Below are 24,608 nucleotides of genomic sequence, written 5' to 3'. Positions count from 1 at the left end.
TGATCGTCCTTTGTATTGTCCTGCAGCCACACCCCTTCTGGCCATGATAATGTACTCTCCTGTCTTTCCTTTTATTTCTTGATTAGCACAGAAAGTTTTCCTATGACACTTATCTTTAATTTTGTTGACTTGTGCACTGTCCCCCTTCTCCGGTCCCACCCCTGCCCTTTCACCCCTCCACTTTCTTTCTCTTTTCCTTTTTAATTTAAACTAGAAACAAGCTTGTTTACATGTCAACCCCAGCTCCCTCTCCCTCCCCTTACCCCTCCACTTTCATGTCAAATGCCTTCTACAACACTTCCCACCTTCCTCCATTAAAGCACCCTTTATCCCTCTTTCACGCCCCCTTTCTAGTTTCCTGGTCTCTACACACACTCTCTGCACATAAATAAACAAATGTAAAAGTTAGAAGCTAAGGCCCTTGATTTTGTGTGCGTGGGTTGCCTCATTTAATACAGCTTCAGTTTTTATCCATTTTCTTGCACACTTCATTTTTTTGAATGACTGAGTAAAGTTCTATTGAACACATGTACCGAGTGTTCATTATCCATTCAGCAGTTGATAAGCATCCAGGCAGGTCCTAGCTCCTTGCTACTGTGAACAGAGCGGTGGTGGACGTGGATGTACGAGTCTCTGCGTCTGTGTTGTGCTCCGCTGGCATCAGTCCAGGAGTGGTACATTTGGGTCATATGCTAGAGCTGTTTACTTTGAGGAAACTCTATGCAGAGCTCCACAGCACCTACACCTGTTTATTTTCCCAACAGCACTCAGTAAAGGTTTCTCTTTACCCTCACCATGGCCAGCCCTCCTGTCCCTTGCTGTGTTGATGGCAGGCATTGTTTTGGAGACAGACTCTCTCTAGGTAACCCTACCTGCCTTTAGCTCCATGAACCTCTGTCTCTGCTTCCTGAGGGACTGCAGCTATTCTGTGTTACTCCAGGCTATATTTTTAAAGAAAGTTGTTTTTATTTTGGTATCTTCTCATTTGCTCTCTCACTATCTCACTCTTTTATACTTTGAGAAGCAAGCTGTTGTACTTTGCATAGCCTCTTCAGCTCCAAGTCCTCGTGACGCAGTAGTGATCCTTGCACCCATGCTATCTTCAGGAAAAGGTGTCTCAACAGTTAGAGGCACTGAAACTGCTGGAGAAGAAAGGGAGAGAGTAGGCGGGGGAATTGAAAGGAGGAACTGGGTGATCAACTTCAAATTTCATAAGGAATGTCACATGGGTGAAGGCACAGTCATTTCCTGAGGGGCTCAAAGTCAGAGAGCAAAAGGACATCGTAGGGATGTGTCTTGCTCATCATATGGGCAGGCTCAGAGCAGGCTGCCTCTTTGTTGAGAGATTGCTTAGGAATGTAACATGTTAGTCAATAATGATCTTGTTTAAGAGGAGTCTTCACAGTTTGGGTGAAGCCTCTTACAGGCATGTTTCTCTTATGGTCCTGCAATGCTGTCTGTCCATCAGTTCTTATCACTAGGCCCCATCAGGATGTTTCTTCATCTTAGCCTCCAATCTATTAACGGTCTTCTCACGTCTTGTAGGCTGTCGGGAATGTCCTAGCACACACATTCCTTTTCACACGCTGCTATGAGGCATATTTGACTTCTCGTTGTTGCCGCCAATGCGAAGCCAGTTCCAGAACCAGTGGGACGGGGGTCAGAGGTCCTGACCTCAGGGTACGTGTTCTGGAATCCCTTCTGTGGTATCAAGTAGGGTGGGTACCTCCTCAAGGAGGGCCTCCTTGGAACTCTTCCATTATCTCTTCAGGATCTGAAATCAGTGATTTTCAAGATAGGGGTTTTCACTGTTTTGGAATTCCTTCTCTCTTACTCTTTTTCTCTTTCCTCACTCATTTGGATTTGGGGAAGCAAAGGGATATTATTCACATAACCTTGTGGGTTAGGCCACCAAGAGGGGTGATAAACTGAGCCTTCAGCTCTAAGCTTGTGGAATGGAGGTCCTGGTCTGTGTAACACCACTGATCCTCACCCCTCCCTAGTGTGAAAATCTTACTTTTCAGAGAAAAGCTAGCCACACATAATACATCCAGGAGACCCCACACTCCTTTCAAGGTTCTTTCTCCATCAGTTGTTATGGATAGTTTTGCTGGGTGTAATAGTCTGGATTTTCATCCAGGATCTTTTAGAACTTGTAGAACATCCATCTAGGCCCTCTGTCTTTCAAGGTTTCTATTCTAATGGGCCTGCCTTTATATGTGACTTGGTGCCTTTTTCTTACAGCTTTTTATATTATGTTTTTCATTCAGTATATAATTATTTACGTTCATTCTTTTCTGGTCCTGTGTATTAGGCATTCTGTATCTCTCTCGGACCTTGATAGACATCTCTTTCTTTAGATTGGGGAAATTTTCTTTTATGATTTGGTTAAAACATTCTCTGTGTCTTTGACATGGGTTTCTTCTTCTTTGTATCTACTGTTTGTGTGTTTGGTTTTTTTCCCACAGAGTCCCAGACCCCCTGGATGTTTTGTTCCCGCATTTTTAATGATTCAGCTTTTTCTTTGATTGAGGTATCTATATTTGTTGTCTTCAGTGTCTGATATTCTCTCTTCTATGTCTTGTGCTCTGTTGGTGAAGCTTACCTCTGTAGGTTTTTTTTGTTGTTCTATTTCTTTCTTATTTTTTTTGACTCCTTGAGTTTTTCATTTCCAGTTTTATTTCATTTGGGTTTTCTTTAGGGACTGTTTCATGTGTTAAATTGATTCTATTCAATTGCTTGTGTTTCTATGATCTTCACTGATCCATTCATTTACCCATGTCTTCTTTAGGTCTTCGAGCACATTTACAATCGTTATTTTGAAGTCCTGGTCTTTTGCTTCAGCTAAATTGCTTTTCTCCCTGTCAATAGAGTTGCTGACTTCCTAAGGAAGTATATTATCTTGGTTGTTTATGTTTGTGCTTTTGCACTGGGATCTAGGAATATTGAATTATGATGTTTGAAGTGTTTCTTGTAGATACCTGCTCTTGTCTTTATTTGGTAAACTTTCTCTCTTTTTTAAAATAACCATATTTCAGTTATTTTACATACCAACCAGTTTCCCCTCTCTCCTCTCCTCTGCTCTCCTCCCCTTTCCCATCTACCCCCACCCCATCCATTCCTCTGGCATCTCCATTCAGAAAGGGACAGGCCTCCCATGGGCTTGCACAAGGCATAGCGCATCAAGTTGAGGAAGAGCCAAGCTCCTCCCCTTAAGTCAATGCCTGGTCAGGTAATCCAGCATGGGGAACAGGTTACCAAAAGCCAGCTAAGCAACAGGGAGAGGGCCTGCTCCCACTGTTAGAAGCCTTACTAAGAGACCATACTACATGATTGCCACACACATGCAGGCTCCCTGACTGCGCAGTGTCTGTGAGCTCCATCAAGCTTAGCTCAGCTGTCTCTGTGGTTTCTCTCATCCTGCCTCCCTTTCTGAAAGACTCTCAGAGCTCAGGGAAGTACTTGTCTGTGGTTCTCTGCCTCTGCTTCCATCAGTTACTGGATAGAGCATCTCTTATGGCAATTAGGAAGTCACAGTAGATGTTCAGGCACCCTCTCCACTATTGCTAGGAGTCTTAGTTGGGGTCATTCATGTGGGTGATGGACCTTCTTTTCTTTGGTTGTTACTGCCCACTTTGAACCTTCTAGCCAATTGTGGAAACTGTGGGTCCTCTGAGTCTCAGTTAAGAGTGCTGACTGTGAGGTTCATTGCAAGAGAGCTGGTCTTCAAGTTGATAGGAGGTTAGAAGAAAATGGAGAAGGGCTAGAGGGAAAAGCTGAGAAGGGCATTTGGGTAGAACTAGGGGTTGCTAGGTCTACCCCAAGAGCTTGCATCCCGAGGAGATGGAGGTGGATTGGGAGCAGAGTTCAGACAGGCAGCTGCAAGAAATAAAGTTGAGTCTGGAGAGTCCCAGCCTGGTGTGTCTGCTTTAGGTCCCTGGTGCAGAGAGGTTCTTAGGTTCTGTGGTGTCACACAGGGATGGACACAGCCTGGGAGCAAAGGCTGCCAGGAAGAAGCAGTCTTGCCTCGGGTCTTCACGAAGAGGCTGAGTCCCTAGGAGATGGGCTGTTATCTCAAAAGTTCTTATGTCTCCTTCAATTCTAGTATAGTTTTGTGGAGTAAGAGGACATGGGTTGGCAATTACACATACTTGGTGAGTTTGGTCTTTTCATAGAATTTCAGAGTTATGTGTCTTGGGTTTCATCTCAGTTTCTCTTCGTAAGGGACTTCGTTATGGAATTGTTGATTTAGTAGGTCGGCATATTGTCTGTTTTTCATTGTGTGTTTTTTTGTGATAGGAAATGAGAATTTGGATTTAGACTGTTGGCTGCTTTGCTTTTGTTGTTGTGATTCCCACTAGACTGGAATCACAGGGTGGCTTTAGACTAGATGTCTTGGGGTGTCTCAAGGGGATGAAGCTCTGGCTGGAATCTGCGAATCGGGGCAGCGTGTTCTACCAGATTCAAGTCTAGCCTGGGCCCGTAGCAATCCTGGAGTGGCTGGGTCTGTGGCTGGGGGTTGTTGTGGCATGGCACCACAGTGGGGCAGACTGGGTTCTCAGTGGGGCAGGGAGACTCATCTGAGTAGAGGAGCAACGCGATATGAAACTGGAGGTGGGTGGGCTTAGGTCTCCGGTGGAGAATCAGTGGGATCAGGGTAGCAATGTGGTAAGAACAGAGGTGGGCCATGGCGCACCAGATGTGCACACCTGTGAAACATCAGCATCACTGCTCTGGTCAGAACCAACTCCCTTCTGACCAGATTCAAGACCCACACTGTGGGCTGCATGAGACCCATGCCTGCTGCTGCAAGCCTGGCTAATAACGTACAGGGAGCCAGTGGGTCCATGTGGGGAGTGCATTTCCGATGGTTTACTGAACTGACACAGCAGCAAACTGACTTCCAAAAACACATGCTTTCCTTCATTGACAAAAGAGGCCCCGGCCCTAATCAGAGACACTTGTCCTAACAATGAGTCACAGGGAGTGCAGAGAATCATTGCTGCCCAGATGCACAACTAAGTAATAGTCCTGAGTCCACCCACAACCCAGGCACTTATGCCACCCCCTCTAAGGCTTAGAAAACATGATGGAAGAGGGAATGGGAAGAATGTAAGATCTGGAGGTAGGGTGAAGGGTTGCAAAATTCCTTTCTCTGGACTTGATACTGTTATTGCAGTCATTGGTTCATGCCAACGTTAGTTACCAGCACTGGGCCCACATGAGACCACCCCTATCACCAATTAGTCTAGAATTTGGAGGGGCTTGCAGGGCCCCACTCTTTACCTCTGAACTATTGGCTATTGATAGGTTCTGGGAGAGGAGGTAACCACTGTCTTGAGTTGTATATCCCCAGCTGAGTCTTCCAGGCTCCAACAGACAGATCCAAACCCACAGTTACACAGCTGCTTTTTGCTAATCTCAGTGGGTCAGAGAACCAAACTCACAGATATTAACCCCAGACAGAGATTTGTGAGGAGAGCCTTGGGTGTATAGGTCTGATAGGGAGCTGCTTGGCAATGAGGATGTCCAATAAGCCTAGAGTCCATGTGAGAAATTGAACAACAAAGAAGGTATCATACTGCTGTCTATGACTAGGGGCACAAGCTGAATGAGACAGTATTCAATCAGTGGATGCTTGTGATTCAGGTCACACAGGGGTTCTGGGGTATCACATGACACAGACACACACACACACACACACACACACACACACACACACACACACACTGGAGAAGTGCTGAGCTGGCCCGCGTCAGTGGAAATGATCCTACAGGTCTAGGCACAAACAATTGATCCTATTCTAAAGTTCCTGATCCAGGGGATGGAGCTGTCATGTGTCATCTCCTGTGTCCCTTTGGACAAGGTAAAGAGAGGAGGACAGAGCTCTCAGATGAAATGACAGCTGGGTAGAGAGGCCTTGGGGCGCTGGACCAAGAGACCTGGGAGGGGCCTCAGAGAACAGTGGACTTCCTAGGATCATAGAAATTCCTTAGAGGAATGTGTAGAGTGGGAAGTGAGGACTTTTGAATGTTTCATCCTTTCAAGTCTGTTACATTTGAAGAAGAATTTGGAAAGGAAGACATCATTCTTCTCAGACTAAGTGCTCCCCAGGACTGACAGTACAGGGTTACCTGTGTGCTGAGAGGATGGGGTCAGTGCACAGGTAAGATGTGCAGGTTAGTGAGAAGCATCTGAAGATAGCGTCCATGAGAAGAAGGGAGGGTGAAGGGGAAGCTGGTGGACAAAATACTTTAGCTATGCATTCGCAAAAGGGAACAATGCCATCTCTTTTATGAAGATAAATGTCTTTATTAAGACTCAGATATCTGTACCCTAGGATTTCGGACATTGGTCCTGAAACAGGACTTGTCTATTAGGGTTGTTGAGGAGTTTAATTGTTTTCTGAATCCAAGGTAGAAAGCTTGAGATTCTGGTGAAAACCTCAGGAAGGTCCCCAGTGCAATGGTGTTGGCTTACAATGCCCTGGGCTACCCCGTGACACACAAAGGGTCCTCCAGAATCTCCCTGTTGACAGAAAAAGAGAAGCCATTGTAAGTATCCTCTTGTTACATCTTGCAAGACTCATTTTCTCCCAGTTTTTCTCTGTTCCTAATAAGGCCTGGGTTTTCAGATGGAAAGGTTAAGTGACATCATTTACCTATGTCCTGAGTGGGATGGAGGTCAATGAACTCTGTGACCTCTACCTAGAGTGTCTGTGCCTGATGTGTCCTTTCCTCAGTCTCAGCAGACTTTGTTCTCCTATTTTCCCATGGTGAGAGGACAGAAGATTGACCCAGGGAAAATGGTGGATCCCTGTAGGTTGATCCCTACATACACTATAGATAGCAGCAGTTGCCCAGTGGGAGAAGGCCTGACTGTGTCTGCATTACAGCCCTGTCCCAGGAAAACATGTGAAGATGGCCATGTCCTTACATCAGCAGTAGCATAGTTTTTCTCGGGGTTTCCCACGCAGAACTGGATGGAGTTGTTGTAACTTTTATACATTTTTTGGCACTTCTTGCTTTCTTGAACTTCTAGCTTCACTTCCCGAAGTTTGTTAGGACGATGACAATGTTCCTCATTTCCCCAGCCTGGCACTGTGCACACCTGCCCAGGGTTCACCCAGTCATTGCTCTTTGGAAGGGCAATGGTCTTCACAGCATTATTGATTTGAGCTTTGTGTTTCAGCTGGTCAGAAAGATGAAGAAAGATTCAGGTCTGGCATCTCAGTAAGCTTAAACCACAGATGAGGCTGACTGTACCTTCCCCAAATACAAAGCCCCCAAAGTCCCATTCTGTTACCCTGGGACCATAGACCCACCACTCAGAGAGAGGACTGGACTGATACACTAGCAATCTGTGGAGTGCTGCAAAGTAATCAGAAAAATGGTACCTTCAGTAACATGATGTCATTGACCCTTTTTTTACTACTATATTCCTTGTGGCAGATGACTTTAATAACAGGAATGGTCTGGGTGTTATTCTTTTTCTTGATATTGTGAGCACCCAGGGTTACAGTTAGTTTTCTGTGAAAATAAAATGGATTAAGTACAACATGGGAGCAATATGTCATTCTCTGAACTGCAGGTGGAGGGCTCAGCCTAAGGCAGAGCTTGGCTGAGTCAAATAGCAAGAAATTCACGCGTAAGGTTGTGTCTTAGGGCTTCAGGAACATCCCCAGCCCTTCAGATCCTCCATTGACACCATCGGTCCCCTGTCCCACAATCAAGTTAGGTCAAATAGGATAAAGTGAGGTTGATCTTCACTTTGTTCTATTGTTAAGGGCAGCCTGGATCTGATGGTATCGGTCATTCCCAGGCAACACAGACCTTCTTGTTCCTCCTTACCTTGAATAACAGTGAGCTGCTGTCATTACGATGTCTTTCTCCACCAGGAAACCACCACATCGACTTGGTTGTGATTTGCTATCGGTATAGTTTATGAATGCCATGTAGGGATGGGAGTGGGGTTTGGCCTCTTTACCCCAAATTATTTCTCCTAAGAGAGAAAAATTGTTCTGAAACTCTGTGCTCATGGAAACTTTGCAACAGCAGGGAGCTGTCATAAGGGATATTTCATGCCAGGGGAATATGTGGATTTGACACAGAGAAGAAGAGAGCCTTTTGTAGTGTCTGTCACACACCAGGTAAGGGTCGCTGGCTGCTGTGGGTGATCACACAGGGCTTGAAGCATGATGTCACTTTTCCCCCGGTTTTCAATTTCCTCTTGTACTAATGCTGTAACCAAGTTTTTTCCCTGACTCAGTCAAACCTCATGTACCCATACAGGAAGAATTCAGCACACATTGTCCTGGACACTTAGAACACATCCAGCCAGCAACTGTGGCTTCACCTGGAGTCTTGCTCACTTAGACTCTGGGCTGTCACTGAGGTTAACATGAAGCCCTATTGTGGTAGAAAACTCTGTCCTCCTTTTCTCTATTCTGATTCATGATACACAGCAAGCACAACACTCAGAAGACTGTTGTACAAACCATGAAAATCCCTCAAATGTGCTATGCCAGTAGCTGGGAGAGGAGTTCCTAATGTAGCCTGAACCTCATGGTAGGATTGTCTTCCTAAGTCATTGAAAGACACTTAACACTTAGAAGGGAGAACACAGAGGTGTCAGAATCATAGTGAACTGGGGAGTTGTGTTGGAGGACCATGCTTCCAATAAACTGTGGAGCAGGGATGAACCCTCACTTAGGGGACTCTGTTAGACTGTGGGCAGCTGCCATGGCAGACCTGTATGTTCAGATGAAGAGAGACAAGGCCAAGGTGAAGCCTGGAAACCAGAACAGACAAGTTCTTCTAATCTCAATCCTCATGTCAGGCATGGGGTATAGCTGCCCGCTCTTAGGTTTGGCCATTGGGAACTTTCAGCCTTCATTTTCAACTCCATCTTTCCACTAGGGTCCTATGATAGGTTATTTTTGCTTTTGCTTTTGTTTTTCGAGACAGTTTTCTCTGTATCTATGACAGTTTAGTAATTCCTCTCTCTTACATGACAGATCTCACTTACTAGGTACCATTACAAGCAGTTCCTTGTGGTTTCAGATCCCATTTATCCAGCGCTGGGCTGGGGCTCAGCAAACTTCTCAGATGAACTGAGTGAGGAGTAGACCTCAGACAGAGCCTGACTGGGACCCTGTGGCAGTGTCAGTTGACACACAGGACTCGAGGGAGGGGAGTGGTTGCTTACCTCCTTCAGTGCTGACTGGCAGGACAGCCACCACCACGATCAGGAGCAGGAACATCTTCAGAGGTCTGAGCTGTCCTCAGTTGTCACCTGTTCATGCTCACACTTTTAAACCTTTAGGTGTGGACAGAGGGCCAGGGCCGGTGGCCACTGATTTCCTGTGTGATATTTAAGATCTGAGTTCTTGCTGCATCTGTGTGGTGAGCATGCAGGAAGCAGTTTTTCAGTCAGTTTCTGGTGAGCACGACCACATTCCCCACAGGCTTGTTGGCCTCTGAGCAGGGTGTATGAGCCTTCTGAGGCCTTCCACATAGAGCAGAGAGGGAGTAACCTTCTCCTGTCACTGATTAGGGAATTGCAGAATGATGCCTCTGTGTCTTGAAATTGTGATCAGGTGATTATGTCCTTGAGACATACTATCTGTACATCCCCCGCGACTCTCTATGAGGAGCTTAGTTCTATTTTTCCAAAGCATGAAGACTTTTGTTCTACGTTCTAAAGTGCCCTCCTGAGACAATACCCCAGGGAAAAGCTGGGTCACCTTTAACACCTTGAGAGCTTTGGACACTACTGGGGGATGGGGTGAAGAGCAAAGATTTAGGATGAGGAGCCAGTGTGATGTTGATGACACTGTCAGGAGGAAATGACAGAATAGGGGAGCTTTGTGGAAAGATTTGACAGAGGAGTCCTCGGGATCCCATGCAGTCTCTAAAGACATCTCAAGTGTTTCCATCCTCTCAGCAGCAAAGCAGTAAGTCAGGAGAGGAGCGGTGAGGAGAGAATGAGGGCTGTGGGGTTCCAGCCAAATGTCTGCACTCGCTCCGGTTCCACTGTCAATGCAGTCCCGTCCCCAGGGAAGAAGGTGACATAGGCAATGCTCTGCTTCTGCTCACTTCTCGGCCTCTGCTGAGGAACCAGTTTGTGTCCCTCTGCCTCCTCTGAGAAGGCAGCTTCTGTGTCTGTCTCCTCTGAGAAGGCAGCTTCTGTGTCTGTCTCCCTGAGGAATCAGCTCTAGTCTCTCCTGCAGTTTGTCTATGCAGGTGCTTTTGAATGTGAAACCCAAGTGCATTTTTCTCAGAACTCCAGAGTCCACCTGACATGTGTGTGTGCTTCTCTGGGCCATCTGGTCATTTATTCTAGACACAGGAGACCTCTGATGTCAGCTGGATGTAGTCCCCATGCTGCCCTCACATCTGTCACAGCAAAAGTGGAGTAGTCAAACACATTCTCATCTTCATTCCCTCCCAAGCGTTATGGAAAGGATTATTTTGTCTTGTTCCTCTGTAAATTTACATCCTCCTCATTCCAACTGCCAAATGGTGACCACATTCAGTACTGAAGAAATAACTATTAAATATCTCTGTGGTACCATATATCTGCTAAACCAAATCCTTGGGGGTTTACACATAGAAAGTTAAAGATGCTAGATTACAATGTTGCTTCTGCAGCTGGTTATCATTTAGATGCATCTGGCCCTGCTCTGTCCCAATGCTCACTTCTGATATCTTTCATCTTGTTAGTGCCATCACGTTTTCCTGTAGTTAAACGACTTTCGAGAGATTGGGGCAGGGTCTTGGGCTGGTCTCGTGCCTCACACATGCTTGAGAGCCCCGTTACCTCAGGGCTTCTTTGGACCAGGGTTCTGTCATTTTCAAGCAGCCACACTGTGAGTGGTCACTGTGGCCTTTGTCAAAGTTGACACCTCTATTGACTAAGGGCTCGGGTGTCTTTCCATGATATTAGACACTATTTGGGGAATAAAGTTGTTGGCTGGTATGATGATTTCACTGTTTAATGTGTATTTAATTTAGGACTTTGTGAGTACAAATTTTTGTTAACTCCTGGTGGGCTGACATCAGAGGTCTCTCTGTGTCTGTACCAAATGACAAGATTGCCCAGAAGATCTGTCTCAAATGTCAGGTGGAGTCCAGTGTTATGAGAAGAAATGCCCTTGAGTTTTACATTCAAAATGGGATCAGTGTTTGAATGTGGGATAGTCTAAATACATGACTGAGAGGGCCAGAAAGCAATGATCGGCGATCAATATACATATGTGTTTGGTTCAGAAGACAATGCCAAAGCAGCCGCATATGAAAGGGATAATATATATATATATATTTATACACACACACACATATATATACACACACACAGACACACACATATATATACACACACACACACACACACACACATATATATATACACACACACACACACAGACACACAGTGTATGTGGGTGAGAGACCAAGCAGGTAATGCAAATGGGCCAGGAAAACTGCATGAAAGTAATGTGTGAAAAATTCTCATGTTTGACTGCAATAAAAGTCACTGAAGTCCTTTAATGAGGCTGTGGTCTCTAAGTAGAAGAACCTCGGAAAAGTGTGTAGGCCATGCAAACCCTTTCCACTGTGTTCACTCATCCTTTCCTGCCTGGCCCCCTGTACTGATAATGGCTCTGGGTCCCTGTTACCCACAACTTCTGTTTCTGTGTTATGATCACATAGGGTCATGTGGACAGGAACCCCAGATAGTCTGTGATATCAGCTATACTCAGAGCCTTCTTCCAAGCTGAAAGCGCCAGGGGAGATGGAAGCCTCATCAATTCTTTCTCTGAGCAGTCCATGGTACAACATCTTTTCTAGGCAACATCTTATTCCTTATGAATCTATAGACTGACTTTGTTGCAAAGTATAGAAAAGACAAGTTTGATAATTTTAGCTGTTTTCAGTCCCACAGCATTGTACAGCTATAAACGACATTCTTCTTAAGATATTTTCACCTGTTTGTATGGAAACACTGAACCTGTATGAACACTGTTGCTTCCCCATCTGCCTCTATTTGTGTCTCTGTCTTCTGTGAGAGCCTGTTGTACAAACACCAGCATCCTGAGCATGATGCTGCCTCATGCTTCATACATGGTCGTTACTTTATTTACCAACCAGACCCTATTAGATAAGTCAGGACTATACTGAAGCCTAGAAGATGGAGACAGTGTACAAACTCGAGTGAGAGCTTGGGAGGTGGTGAGTGATGACAGAAAAACCTACCTGGATTCTTCTTTACCGTCTGGACCACTAGGAGGAATCTTCCAGGAGGGAGTTTCCTCTTGTGTTCTTCTGAGGTTTTTAAGGCAGACTACAGGCTGTAGATTACCACAACTTTGGATGTTTTGGAGGAAAATCTTGAGAAGCACCTTTGTTTGTGTAGTCAGAAATTGATGTCCTCATACTCACATGAGAAAAGCCTGAAGTCTTGAACAGGCCTCTGCTCTTGTTTCGAAGGAATAAATACACTTACTCAGGGTGATGTTCCTGTATTGTTTGGGTTTTTCTTCTGCCTGCTTGTGTATAGAAGACACTACTTCAAACAAAATGTACATGCAGTTGAGATGTTTGTTGTTGTCCTTCCAGGAACCACACTCAAAGCCTTGAGTGTCTACTGAGCTGGTCACTGTGTCTGAGGCCTGTCATCTTCCTCACTGGTTTACTTTTCTTTTTACTTGACCACCTAACTCAGCTGGAGGCTGCAATAAGAAGTCCCAACTTAAGGAAAACACCCACAAGAGAGGATCCTGGGAAATGGATGGACTTCCAAGCACATGAAATGGCAGATGAAGAACTGGAGAGCGAGAGTTTGTTGTGGGGGAATTGCTGAGTGGCCCTGAAAGGATGGTGACCATGACAGCTGTCCCTCAGTGAGGACTGTCAGTTTGCCCAGTGGCCCTTTCTCCTTTGCTTCCAGAGATGGGAGGGCAGAGGGCAAGACGCTCTTTAGTGCAGAGTGTGCTGTGAAGAACCTCATGGACACTGTTAGATTTGATGCTGAGAATCTTTCGGGGGAATTCTTTGGTTCAGAGATGACAAATGACCCACCCCCAATAGTCATTTAATTAAAGAGTCACACCAACACAGGACTCTTGTAGAAACAGTTTATACAACACAACTACTCTCTGTGGTGTATTGCTGTCTCTAATCCCCAGGTATGAAGGTTTCTAGTCAGTGAAAGGAGAAGCAATAGTCCAGTTCGCTTCACATGAGAGATTCTGTCCACATACATACTCTAGCAGAGGGAGCATCATGAAAACATTTAATTGTAGGAGCATCATCTAAGAGTGCAGACCATTGTAGTTGGGGTTTCTGTATTGCCAGGTAGCTCTACTCCAGCCATCTGGCTGCCCAGTAAACAAACAGAGGCTTATTAATGATTATAAATGATCAGCTGATAGCTTAGGCTTGTTACTAACTAGACCTTACATCTTAAATTAGCCCATATGGCTTTTCCACTATCTACCACATGGTGGTACCTTTTGTCAGCATGGCATGTTCATCTCCTGCTTCCTCCAAATCTCCTGGTTACTTCCCATGACTCTGTCTTTCTGACCATCATTCTTTCAATTTGACCCTCATGCCTAACCTCTTCCTACTTAGCTAGTGGCCAGTCAACTCTTTGTTAACTAATGAAAGCAAAACATCTTTCCAGTGTGCAAAAGGATTATATGAGAGCATTTCCCCTTTTTGTATATTTAAAGGAAAGTTTTCAGCTTTAGCAAAGTAAATATATATATATATATATTAATTTTACATCTAATTTGTCTGTTATCATAACTAAGAAAAACTTTGAGTCTAATTGTTTACTCTTTAACTCCATCAAGACCACAGAATGTACCTAATTACAGGGCATCTGACTGCCTGGACAGTCATTCAAAATTCCTCTGAAGAATTGGGGCCTTCAGCTTAGGCATACAGGACCTACATATATGAAAGATATTTTTCCCAAGCAGAGAATTTTGAAGGACTGTCCTGCCTTGACTAGACAAAATTAGGCAGCTGTTTTCTTTTGAGTTCTTCTGGTCCAGTTTGGATAGTATACTGTCAGCAGTTGAAGCAAAGACAGTATTTTGCCCAAATTGTTGCATTTTGCCATAAATAAAGCAAACTCCACATGGAGGTTCTTTGATGCCCAACATCTTCTTTTGAAGTAAATTTGTGCTGTCGGGAGCAGCCAGATGTGTCTCACTCTCATGAAAACTTCAGGTTATTAAACACCTTAAATGTCATATTCTATTGGACTTTTGAAGTGTTTCAAGGCCATCTATTTATCTAAATATATCTGTTCATGTCCTTGAAAAGATACCTAACATGAGTATAAGTTTAATCATTATAGATGACTAACTACCAACCTGTATTTCTTAATTATGCATCATATTTTTTCTTTTCTTTTTTAATTTAATGTAGAAACGATCTTATTTTACATATCTTTCCCAGTTCCCTCTCTCACCCATCCTCTCATGCCCTATACTAACCCACATTCCGTTCCTCTTCTGCTTCTCAGGGAGGGTGAGTCCTTTCCTGGTGGATCATCACAGTCTGTCACATCATTTTGGGCAGGGTCAATGTCCTCCCTGTGTGTCTAGACTGAGAGAGTAGCCCTCTATCGTGAATGGGATCCCAAAGTTCATTCGTGTACTAGGGATAAATACTGATCCACTACTAGAGTCCAATAGACTGCCTGATGGGAGATGTAATTCTATAAATCTGTCTCTTATTGGTTGTTGAATAAAGCACTGTTGGCTAATAGGGAAGCAAGATATGTGGGACTAGGAGTCGAGGAGGATTCTGGGAAAGAGAGGCACAGACAGACACAATGTAGGCCGCCAGAGGAGTAAGAGTTCCGGGACCTTTTCTCTGGTAAGAGAAATATTTAGATTAACAACTATGGGTTAAATACTTAAGTCAGAGCTAGCCAGTAAGGAAGCAAGCAATCTGCCAATAGCTTCATAATTAATATAGTGTCTTGTGTGTTATTTGGGGGCTAAACTGGCAACGGAACCCAGGCAGAAATCCCTCAACAATATGGCGCCCAACGTGGGGCTTAAGAATTTCCACTTAAACCTTAAAAAAGGCTTAAAAAGGGATTTTACAAACAAAAGAACAGAGGGAAGCACGGCGTTTGGGTAGCAGCATTTTTCCTCAGGTGAGCTCTGTTTTGCTAGAGATGAGCAGAGACTATGCAGCTCCTTTAAGGGAGGTTTCCTGACTCAACATAAATGGAAAGATCTCATGGCTTGGTTAGGAGGCCCTGCTAACAACATACAAACATAAAGTTTTACAGTAAAGTCAGATTCAGATGCACTAAACATCTAAAAGGTTACAGTGTGTTTAAAAATGTACATAGGCTTGTGAGAGAAAAAGAAACAAGATAAACTGGCTAAAAAATAGAGAAAAAAATGGCTGGGTCATGGTGGCACACATGCTTTTAATTCCAGCACTTCAGAGGCAGAGACAGGCAGATTTCCATAGAGAAAAAAATAAATAAATAAAAGTAAAAGAAGTAAAGTAATAAATAAGCCATGTAAAGATGAAAAACACACAGAGAGTCTCGTTATAGAGTTTGCTTTCAACATGGCAAGATTAGCCATTTGGGCAAGGAACTGCTCTTTCCTGGGATGCTTGACTGTTGCTGTATAAAATGGACATGCAGGACCCACAGGAAAATGACTGCTAAACTCAAACAGTTCTTCAGGGTTCCTGCTTCATGGAAGAGTCTTCGAGACTTTCTGCAGGATACAGAAAAATGAATGACAGACTGCCAATACAGATGGACAGTTTGAAATTTCCTGCTTTTCTGAGAAGTCTTCTGGACACATTGTGGCCTTATGGGCTGAAGATGGATGCCCCAACGTTACAGAGTAACTTCAGGTGACTGTCCAGGGAGTAAGATGTCTCTGTCAATTCTAGTGTTTATATATTATCCTTCTGTGGTCTTTGATGGAGTTAAAGACAGATAGTTATAATCAAAGTTTTCCTTAGTTATGATAAAAGATAAGCTAAAGACAGATAGTTATAATCAAAGTTTTCCTTAGTTATGATAAAAGATAAGCTACATATAAGACTTTAGACTCACAAAGATAGATGATACTTTCTTTAAATCTTACTAAATGTTAATGGACAAAATATTGTAACTATATTCTTACTTGATAACTGTTCTGTTATATATAATTTTACTGTGTTAAAGTTAAAACCTTTCTTTTTATTTAGACAGAAAAGAAGACATGATTGGAGATGTAATCCTGTAAATCTTTCTCTTATTGGTTGTTGAATAAAGCACTGTTAGCTAATAGGGAAGCAAGATAGGTGGAACTAGGAGTCAAGGAGGATTCTGGGAAAGAGAGGCAGAGTCAGTCACGATGTAGCCTCAAGAGAAGTAAGAAGTCCAGACCCTTTTCTCTGGTAAGAGAAATACCTAGATTAACAATTATGGGTTAAATACATAAGTGAGAACTAGCCAGTAAGAAACAAGCAAAAGGCAAACAAACAGCCAACAGCTTCATAATTAACATAGCCTCCTGTGTGTTCATTTGGGACTGATGTGGCTCTGAAACCAGGCTGGCAGGAAGGCTGCCCATGCATTCTAACTGACAGCCACCTTCAGCGGGCCTGGTTCAGTCATATGCTGGTTCCCGAGCTCTCAGTCTGGGGCCCATGAGCTTCTTCTTGTTCAGGTCAGCTATTTTTGTTTATACATTATATTTTTAAATGAGCTGCATAAGCATAATATCCCAAACAAAAGTAGAAACATAAATACAGTATAACAAAAGTAAAGTTAAATTTGCATCAGTAAACCATAATGCATATCAATGTGAAATATTTGAGAGTAGTAGTTGTTTTCTTAGTTTAAAACTGGATTCAGTAATTTACCCCCATTTTCCTATCATTCCTATATCACCCCTTTTCCTTTTCAGAAAGAAATCCCTGAGTCTAACCTGCTGTTTTCTTGACCATATACAGTAGCAACTTGCAATCAACCTCCCTAAACAATGACAAACATCCATAATCCATGTCGGTGTTGTTTTCTCTATATTGCTTTCTGTTATCTTAGGGTTCCGGGATCTTTGGGGGAACCTTGAGAATGTCAGGATAATATTCTTGACTGGAGTAGTCTGTGAGGCTGAACCATCTCAGCCACCAGCCTTGAAGTAGTTCTGTATGCAGAACTCTGAAATGATGGAATGCCTGTGCCATTCTTTTTTGTTGGTGTCTGTGTCCCTTGTTCTGAAAATGCATAAACTTTTAAAGGAATATACAGGTGTGCATTCATACAAGTATAGACTGTATGTTGTACACAATTATTGAAAGATGATTTCTTTGTTTTATGTTTGAGTAAGTAAAATGTAGGTCATGTATCTTGTAGTTTTACTAGGTTTATTTCTTTTTATCTGTAGACAAGATTTTCATGGAGGTTTCCTTGATCAAACGTGCATATCTTTAAACTCGAAGGAATCCATAGCCTTTTGTTTTCCTGTGGGACCAAAATCACAACCTCTTCCCCAAAGCAACACATCTTTGACTTCCATTTTGAATCAAGACATTTTATAAAATTATATAGGTTGATTTAATGCAGCGGCTGTCACTCATTCATTAGTAATCAAAAAGTTTAAAGACAATAAAATAACATACAGCATCCAGACTCACCTTGCTTTTTTTTCCACCTTCACATGGCTTTATCTTTTTAAATTACTTTACTCCGTTTTACAGGACTTTCTTATTTTCAAATCATTTTTGTATTCTATTACTGCCCATGTTCTTTTTTCTTTCCTTTGTAAGCCTATGTATATTTTCAAACACACTGTAACCTGTTTAGAGTTTTCTTTGCTCTGGATTTGTCTTTGTTGAACATTTGTGTTATTCTTTGATTGCATGAGACAGATCTTAAACTGCTACATCAGCCACCGCCGGGACACTCAGTTCATTCTGTGGTGCTAACACATGGTGGCTGCCACTGACCCCATCTTGCAGGGAGCTGTCAGGAGATTCATCTGTGTTGTGACTGGAATGAGACTGTGAGAATAGGAAGTCACGTTTGGCTCCATTTTTGTGTGTTTGGAAATTTCCTTAAGCTTTCTCAGATTTTATGTGAATATCTGACCAGACTTTTGTCAGGTTTCCTGTATCACCAGTCAGTCCTGTCCCAGCATTCAGTTCCCAAGTAACCACATAGGGGCTTATTATTAATTATAAATGCTTTGTCAATTGTTTGGTTTATTAGTAACCTGCCCTTATATCTTAAATTAAACATATTTCTTATCTCCCCTCTACCATGCTGTAGTACCATTTTATCCTCATGGCATATTTATCTCCTGCTTCCTCTGTGTCTCCTGGTGACCACATAGACTTCTTCCCAGCATCCTCTCTGTTTGGCTCTCCTGGCTAGCCTCTTCCACCCAGCTATTGTCCAGTCAGCTCTTTATTAACAATGAAAGCAACACATCTTCATGGTGTCTAAAGGATTATTCCACAGATGACTAGGGATCAACTATGTTCCTGAATTAACTTAACAAGATGCCCTGTGGTCACTTCTTTCTGGGTTCTCCATTTTCAATGTGGGTAGTATCTATTGATGACTTTAAACATTTTTCTTTTGTTAACCATGAAAATTTTAATGAAATAAAGTGACAGCCATAGCAAGTATTTAATACTTTTTGTCCTACTGGGGTAAGTATCTTGATACATTAGTTCCCCTTCATCCTGTATAAACAGCCTCACAATTTGAATGCCCTTCCATGTGATGGAATCTGAGTGACAAATCAGTGGCCTGGCAGGACAGTCCTGTAGGCACCATGTGATGGGAAGTCCTGCAGATCTGGGAGCTGAGGCCTGGGACTCACACAGTCCACTGCTGCTGCTTCCAAGTAGAGTCCTCAGTACCACGTGCTCTAAGCCTGTTGTGGTGAGGATACACCAGGATACTGTCTGTGGTAAAAATGAATTGGAGCTTGACTGGAGTCCATTGTTTTCAAGTTTAATTTTTTAAAAATTGATTTTCTATCTGGATCTCAATTTCCTCTCCCATGTCTTCTATGAGTCCCTCCCTGACCTCCTTCCTGCCTCCCGTCTCACTCATGTTTTTATTGAGAAAAGGGCAGGTCTCCTATGGATATCTACAAAACATGGTATGTCAAGTTGCAGAAAGACTAAGTACCTTGCCTTGTATTAAGGTTGGGCAAGGCAACCCAATGTGAGGACTAGTGTCTCAAAAGCCAGCAAAAGAGTCAGATACAGCAGATGCTCTGACTGCTATGAGTTCCACGCAGGACTGTTCTGCATAGCTCTCATTCATGCACAGGGCTTTGGTCAGCCCCAGTGTATGCCCCCTGGTTGTCATTTTAATATCTGTGAGTGCCTATGAGCCCAGGTTAGTTGATTCTGTGGTTTTTCTTGTGATGTTCTTGACCTCTCAGTCTCCAACAATCCTTCCTCCCTCTCTTCAGCAGGATTCCCTGAGCTCAGCCTAATGTTGGCCTGTGGGTCTCTGCATCTGTTGACTGGAATCCACTCTGTTGGCATCCAAAAGTTAAGAAGAGGTTAGTAATTAGTTCAAGTGTTGTTGTCAAATGGAAAATGCAAGTGAAAATTTTAGTATTCTACAACAGAAACAGATGGCATCATATTTTAACAAAATACATGTAAGCTCCATTATCCATTTTTGTGTATGTGTGTTTATTCATCTATTTATTTTTCATCCTGGTCTCAGCCTGTGCTCTATCCTCCTATCCCAGGTATCCCAATCTCCTCTCCTTCTGTCTCCATCTGGGAAAGGGCAGGTCTCTCACGAGTATCAATAAAACATGGCATATCAAGGTACAGGAAGACTAAACACCTCAGAGTTATTTTGATTTGCATTTCCCTAATGGCTAAGGGTGTTGAGCTCTTTCTTAAGTGTCTCTCAACCATTTTAGACTCCATTATTTAGAACTCCCTATTTAGTTCTGTACACCACTTTTTAATAAGATCCTTTGGTGTTTTGGAGTCTTTCTCCTTGAGCTCTTTGTAAATTTTGGAGATCAGCCCTCTGACAGATGTGGGGTTTCTGAATCTCTTTTCCCATTCTGTGGGCTGCCTTTTTGTCTTTTTGCCTCTGTTCTTTGCCTTACATGAGCTTCTCAATTTCAGGAGGTCCCATTTATTAACTGTCGATCTCAGTGTCTGTGCTACTGCTGTTATGTTCTGGAAGCGCTCTCCTGTACCAATTTTTCAAGGGTACCTTCTACTTTCTCTTCTAAGAGGTTCAGTGTTCCTACACATATGTTTGATCCATTTGGACTTAAGTTTTGTGCATGGTGATAGACATGGATTTATCTGCAGTTTTCTACATGCCAGAATCCAGTTATGCCAGCACCAATTTTTTAAGATGTTTTCTTTTTTCCATTGTATAATTTTAGCTTCTTTGCCAAAAATCAAGGGTTCGTAGGTGTATGGGCTAATATCAGTGTTTTCAATTGATTCCATTGTCTATTTTTATGCCAATACCAAGCTGTTTCCGGGACTATAGCTGTATAATAGAGCTTGAAGTCAGGGATGGTGATGCCTCTGGAAGCTCCTTTATTGTTCAGGGTTGTTTTGGCTATCCTAGGTCTTTTGTTTTTCTACATCAAGGTGATCATTGTTCTTTCAAGGTCTGTGAAGAGCTGTGCCGGTATTAATGGGGATTGCGTACCATCTCACTCCTGTCAGAATGGCTAAAATCAAAAACACCAATGACAGTTTATGCTGGAGAGAATGCTGAGAAGGGGAACACTCCTCCACTGCTGGGAGTGCCAACTGGTACAGTCACTTTGGAAAACAGTATGGAGATTCCACAGGACAATGGGAATCATTCTACCACAAGATCCAGCAATTCCACTCTTAGGTATATACCCAAAGGTGCACATTTATACAACAAGGATGTCTGTTCCACTATGTTCATAGCAGCATCATTTGTAATAGTCAGAAACTGGAAGCAAGCTAGATGCCCCTCAAGTGAAGAGTGGATAGAGAAAGTGTGGTACATTTACACAATGTAGTGCTACTCAATGGAAATAAACAATGGAATCTTGAAATTTTCAGGCAAATGGTTGGCACTAGAAAAACCATCCTGAGTGAGGTAATCCAGTTACAAAAAGAGAAATATAGTATGTACTCTCTCATTTATGGATTTTAGGCATGAAGCAGGGGAGTGCCAGCCTACAATCCCATTGCCAGAGGTTCTGGGATACAGGGAGGATCCTAAGAGAGATATGCTTGGCACCCCAGAGAAGGGGAATAAGACAGGATCTCCTGAGTGGACTGGGAGCATGGGAGGAGAGGAGAGTGTGCTGGGGGATAAGTGAGGGGGGGAGAAGAGAAGTGGAGAGGAGGACATGGGGGATCAAGAAGGTTGAGTTGGGGGAAGAAAAGTAGAAATCAGGATAAGAGACATCATAATAGAGGGAGTCATTATAGGTTTGAGGAGAGATCTGGCACTAGTGAGAGTTCCAGAAATCTACAAAGATGACACGAACTGGAAATCTAAGCAATAGTGGAGAGACTACCTTAAATGCCACCCCCACCCCCCCATAATGAGATATGCCATCCTAGCGCCTTCATCCAGTGGCTGATGGAAGCAGAGGGAGACACCCACCCACAGCTAAACACTGTACCAAACTTCTGCACCCCAGCTGCAGAGAGAGGAGTCATGAGCAAAGGGGTCAAAACCGGGCTGGTGAAACCCACAGAAACAGCTGATCTGAACAAGGGAGGCTCACGGAAACCAGACTGATGGCTGACAGTCCCAGTATGGGACTGATCAAGACACCCTGATCGTGGGTGTCAGTGAGGAAGCCTCCGCATTCTTTGGGGCCTCAGGTAGTAGATTAGAATTTATCCCTGGCATCCAAATGGACTTTGGGAGCCCATTCCACATACAGGGATGCTCTCTCAGTCTGGACACACAGGGGAGGGCCTAGGCTCTGCCCCCATGAAGGGCCTCAACCTCTCTGGAGAGTGGAGTGGTGATTGGGTGGGGGGTTTCCAGGATTGGAGGGTGGCAGTGGAAGACAGGAGGCAGAGGGATCTGGGATTGACATGTGAGGCAAGCTTGTTTGTAATTTAAATAAGACTAAACACCTCCCCTTATATTGAGGCTGGGCAAGGCAACCCAGTATGACAAGTAGGTCTCAAAACTCAATAAAAGAGTCAGAGACAGCCCTTGTTCCTGCTGTTAGGAGTCCCACAAGAGGACCAAGCTGCACAACTGTGACATAAGCAGAGGTCCTAGGTCAGACCACACAGACTCCCTTGTCCATTCAGGCTCTGTGAGCTCCTATGAGCCCACATTTGTTGATTGTGTGAGCCTTCCTGTGGATTCTTGATCTTGGCAGCATACTAAAATTCTTCTCGAAACCTCGTGAGACAGGCCCCTCAGTTCAAATCTGCCAGGTTCCTATTAGTATGGCCCATTACTCAATGCTTAAAGCTCTGCACTGCAATTCTAACTCAAAGTACCGAAGCCCAATCCTCTAAACAAAAACACAGTAAAGCATATGAAAATAACACCCCACTCATGGTACCAACTTCTGTCTTAGTTAGGGCTTCTGTTGCTGTGAAGAGACACCAGGATGGCAACAGCTTTGATAAAGGAAAATATTTAATTTGAATAGCTTACAGTTTAAGAGGTTTAGTCCAATGGTCTCATGGCAGGAGACATGTTGGCATACAGGTTGGCATGGTACTGGTGAAGGATCTGAGATTTCTATATCCTGATCATAAAACAACTGGAATAGCTTGAGAAAAGGAGACCTTGAAGCTGATCCCTACAGTGACTTACTTCTCCTAACAAGGCCAAACCTCCTCCAAAAAAGCCACACCTCTTAGTAGTGTCACTCCCTATGAGCTTCTGCTAGACAGTTACATCTAAATGACCATAAATAGTAAGATATAGGGTTGGGGACTGTATGTTTGAGTTGGAGGGAAGAATTAACTCTGATGAAGAAAGTATAAAGAAGCCACATGGAAATCCAGGTGTGCACATCTGTGAAACAGCAGCATCACTGTTCTAAGAGGAACCAATTGTCTTCTGATCATTTCAAGACCCACACCGTGGGCTGCATGAGACCCATGCCTGCTGCTGTAAGCCTGGCTAATAACCTACAGGGAGTCACTGGGTCCATGTTGGAGAGCATTTCTGATGGTTTACTGAACTGACAGAGCAGCAAACTGACTTCCAAAAATGTATGCTTTCCTTCATTGACAAAAGAGGCCCCAGGACTAATCAGAGACACTTGTCCTAACAATGAGTCACGGTGAATGCAGAGAATTATTGCTACCTTTGATGCATTACTAAGTTATGTATGGTTGAGAGTCCATCCACAATCCAGTCACTTATGCCATCCCCTCTAAGGCTTAGAGAACATTATGGAAAAGGTTGTGGAAAGTATGTAAGATCTGGAGGTAGGGTGAAGAGTTGCAAAATTCCTCTCTCTGGACTTGATACTGTTATTGCAGCCATTGGTTCATGCCAACCTTAGTTCCCAGCACTGGGCCCACATGAGACCACCCCTATCACCAATTAGTCTAGAATTGGGAGGGGCTTGCAGGGCCCATTCTTTACCTCTGAACTATTAGCTATTGATAGGTACTCGGAGAGGAGGTAATCTCTGTCTTGAGTTGTATATCCACTGCTGAGTCTTCCAGGCTCCAAAAGATAGATCCAAACCCACAGTTACACAGCGGGTTTTGTTAATCCCAGAGGGTCACAAAACTAAATTCATAGATATAAACCCTAGAGAGATTTGTGAGGAGAGCCTTGGGTGTATAGGGTTGTTAGGGAGCTACTTGGCAATGAGGATGTTTAATAAGCCTAGAGAACATCAGAGAAATTGTACAACAAAGAAAGTATCATACTACTGTCTATGACTAGGGGCACAAGTTGAATGAGACAGTAGTTATTTAGTGCATGCTTGTGATTCAGCTCACACCAGAACTCTGGGGCATCACACAACACAGGCACACACACTCACACACTCACACACACACACTCACACACTCACACACACACACACACACACACACACACACACTCACACACACACACTGGAGAAGTGCTGAGCTGGCCTTGCTTCAGTGGAAGTGATCCTTCAGGTCTAGGCACAAACACTTGATCCTATTCTAAAGTTCCTGATATAGGGGATGGAGCTGTCATGTGTCATCTCCTGCATCCCTTTGGACAAGGTAAAGAGAGGAGGGCAGAGCTCTGAGATGAAATGACAGCTGGGTAGGGAGGCCTTGGGGCGCTGGACCAGGAACTCTGGGAGGGGCCTCAGAGAACAGTTGACTTACTAGAATCATAGAAATCCCTTAGAGGAATGGGTAGATAGGGAAATGAGGGCTTTGAACTTTCCATCCTTTTGTAGTCTGTTACATTTGAAGAAGAATTTGGAAAGTAAGTCAGCATTCTTCTCAGACTAAGTCAGTTCTCTAGGACTGACAGTACAAGGTGTACTTGTGTGCTGAGAGGATGGGATCATGTGTACAGGTGAAGATGTGCAGGTTTAGTGAGAAGCATCTGAAGATAGCGACCATGACATGAGGGGAGGATGAAGAAGAAGC

The 24,608-nt window shown here is 43.6% G+C and overlaps 1 protein-coding gene across 1 annotated transcript; it reads right to left on the bottom strand.

Annotated features, from left to right (window-relative positions):
* Positions 1-6,291: 6,291 nt before the first annotated feature.
* Positions 6,292-9,459, bottom strand: LOC101827633 (mast cell protease 8). Its single transcript, XM_040740631.1, has 5 exons — positions 9,208-9,459; positions 7,851-8,001; positions 7,397-7,529; positions 6,937-7,191; positions 6,292-6,528 (listed from the first exon to the last, which is right to left on the bottom strand). The coding sequence occupies exons 1-5, from the start codon at positions 9,260-9,262 to the stop codon at positions 6,337-6,339; spliced, it is 786 nt and encodes a 261-aa protein (XP_040596565.1). The 5' UTR covers positions 9,263-9,459; the 3' UTR covers positions 6,292-6,336.
* Between the last annotated feature and the right edge of the window lie 15,149 nt (positions 9,460-24,608).

This window comes from Mesocricetus auratus, unplaced genomic scaffold, assembly GCF_017639785.1.
Source record: "Mesocricetus auratus isolate SY011 unplaced genomic scaffold, BCM_Maur_2.0 Super-Scaffold_100707, whole genome shotgun sequence".
Classification (NCBI taxonomy): domain Eukaryota; kingdom Metazoa; phylum Chordata; class Mammalia; order Rodentia; family Cricetidae; genus Mesocricetus; species Mesocricetus auratus.
The sequence above is the reverse complement of the archived record's forward strand: the minus strand, read 5'-3'. Positions and strand labels throughout refer to the sequence as shown.

What these genes read in the sequence shown, in the direction of transcription:
- LOC101827633 (XM_040740631.1), bottom strand. Translation starts at nt 9,262, where the DNA reads ATGTTCCTGCTCCTGATCGTGGTGGTGGCTGTCCTGCCAGTCAGCACT. An exon ending in GCAGCTCACTGTTATTCAAG is followed by an intron (nt 7,530 to 7,850) that starts GTAAGGAGGAAC and finishes TTATTTTCACAG; the next exon opens with AAAACTAACTGTAACCCTGG. An exon ending in ATGACATCATGTTACTGAAG is followed by an intron (nt 7,192 to 7,396) that starts GTACCATTTTTC and finishes CTTTCTGACCAG; the next exon opens with CTGAAACACAAAGCTCAAAT.